At 32.5% G+C, this 630-nt stretch overlaps 1 protein-coding gene across 1 annotated transcript; it reads left to right on the forward strand.

Moving 5' to 3' along the window:
• NEPG_01418 (uncharacterized protein) lies at nucleotides 1-630 on the forward strand (the record flags this gene model as incomplete). The annotated part of the gene is made up of 1 exon (XM_013203792.1): nucleotides 1-630. A coding segment is annotated over one exon (630 nt), but the record flags the coding sequence as incomplete, so codon positions are not given.

Consider the following 630-nt stretch of genomic DNA (forward strand, 5'->3'; position numbering starts at 1 on the left):
TATGAAGAGTTTAACACAGGAAAGTTTTTAAAGAATGCAAGGTGGTTAATACAGTATTATATATTTGAGTACTTGGACAGTGAGAGTAGTATAATTGAGTTGGCAAAGGCGGTGTATTCTATGCTTAAGGACAGTATAGAACAAAAAGAGAAGGAGAAACTAAATGTAGAAGTAGAATATCTGAAAAGTATTATTGATAAGTGCTTTGTGAAGTCTAATAATAATATAACTAATGATAATGGAATACATGTATTGAATGCGGTGTATGGCAATGCAATTTTAGATAATGCATTTCCATTTTCTGGCAGCATAGATATACCAGGCTATAGAGCCATCCTATCATACAATAGAAAAAAAGACTCCTTTAATGTTGGTAAAGGATACAGCAATTGTGTTGAGGCGGGATTACTAGGTTTATTCTGTTGTTTAGCATATGATGCAGAGACTAAAGAATACACCACTGAACACATGGGAGAAGTATCGTCAGACTTGAAGAGATTCTTTACTATATATAATAAACCATTTGAGACTGATACTTATGATATTCATAAGGAATGGAATAAAGTAGTGGCTGATCTAGAGAATGAGAATATTAAGTATCTGAAAGAAGATAGAAATGAGCTTGTATCT

The sequence above is a fragment of the Nematocida parisii genome (genome assembly GCF_000250985.1).
Source record: "Nematocida parisii ERTm1 unplaced genomic scaffold supercont1.3, whole genome shotgun sequence".
Lineage (NCBI taxonomy): Eukaryota > Fungi > Microsporidia > Nematocida > Nematocida parisii.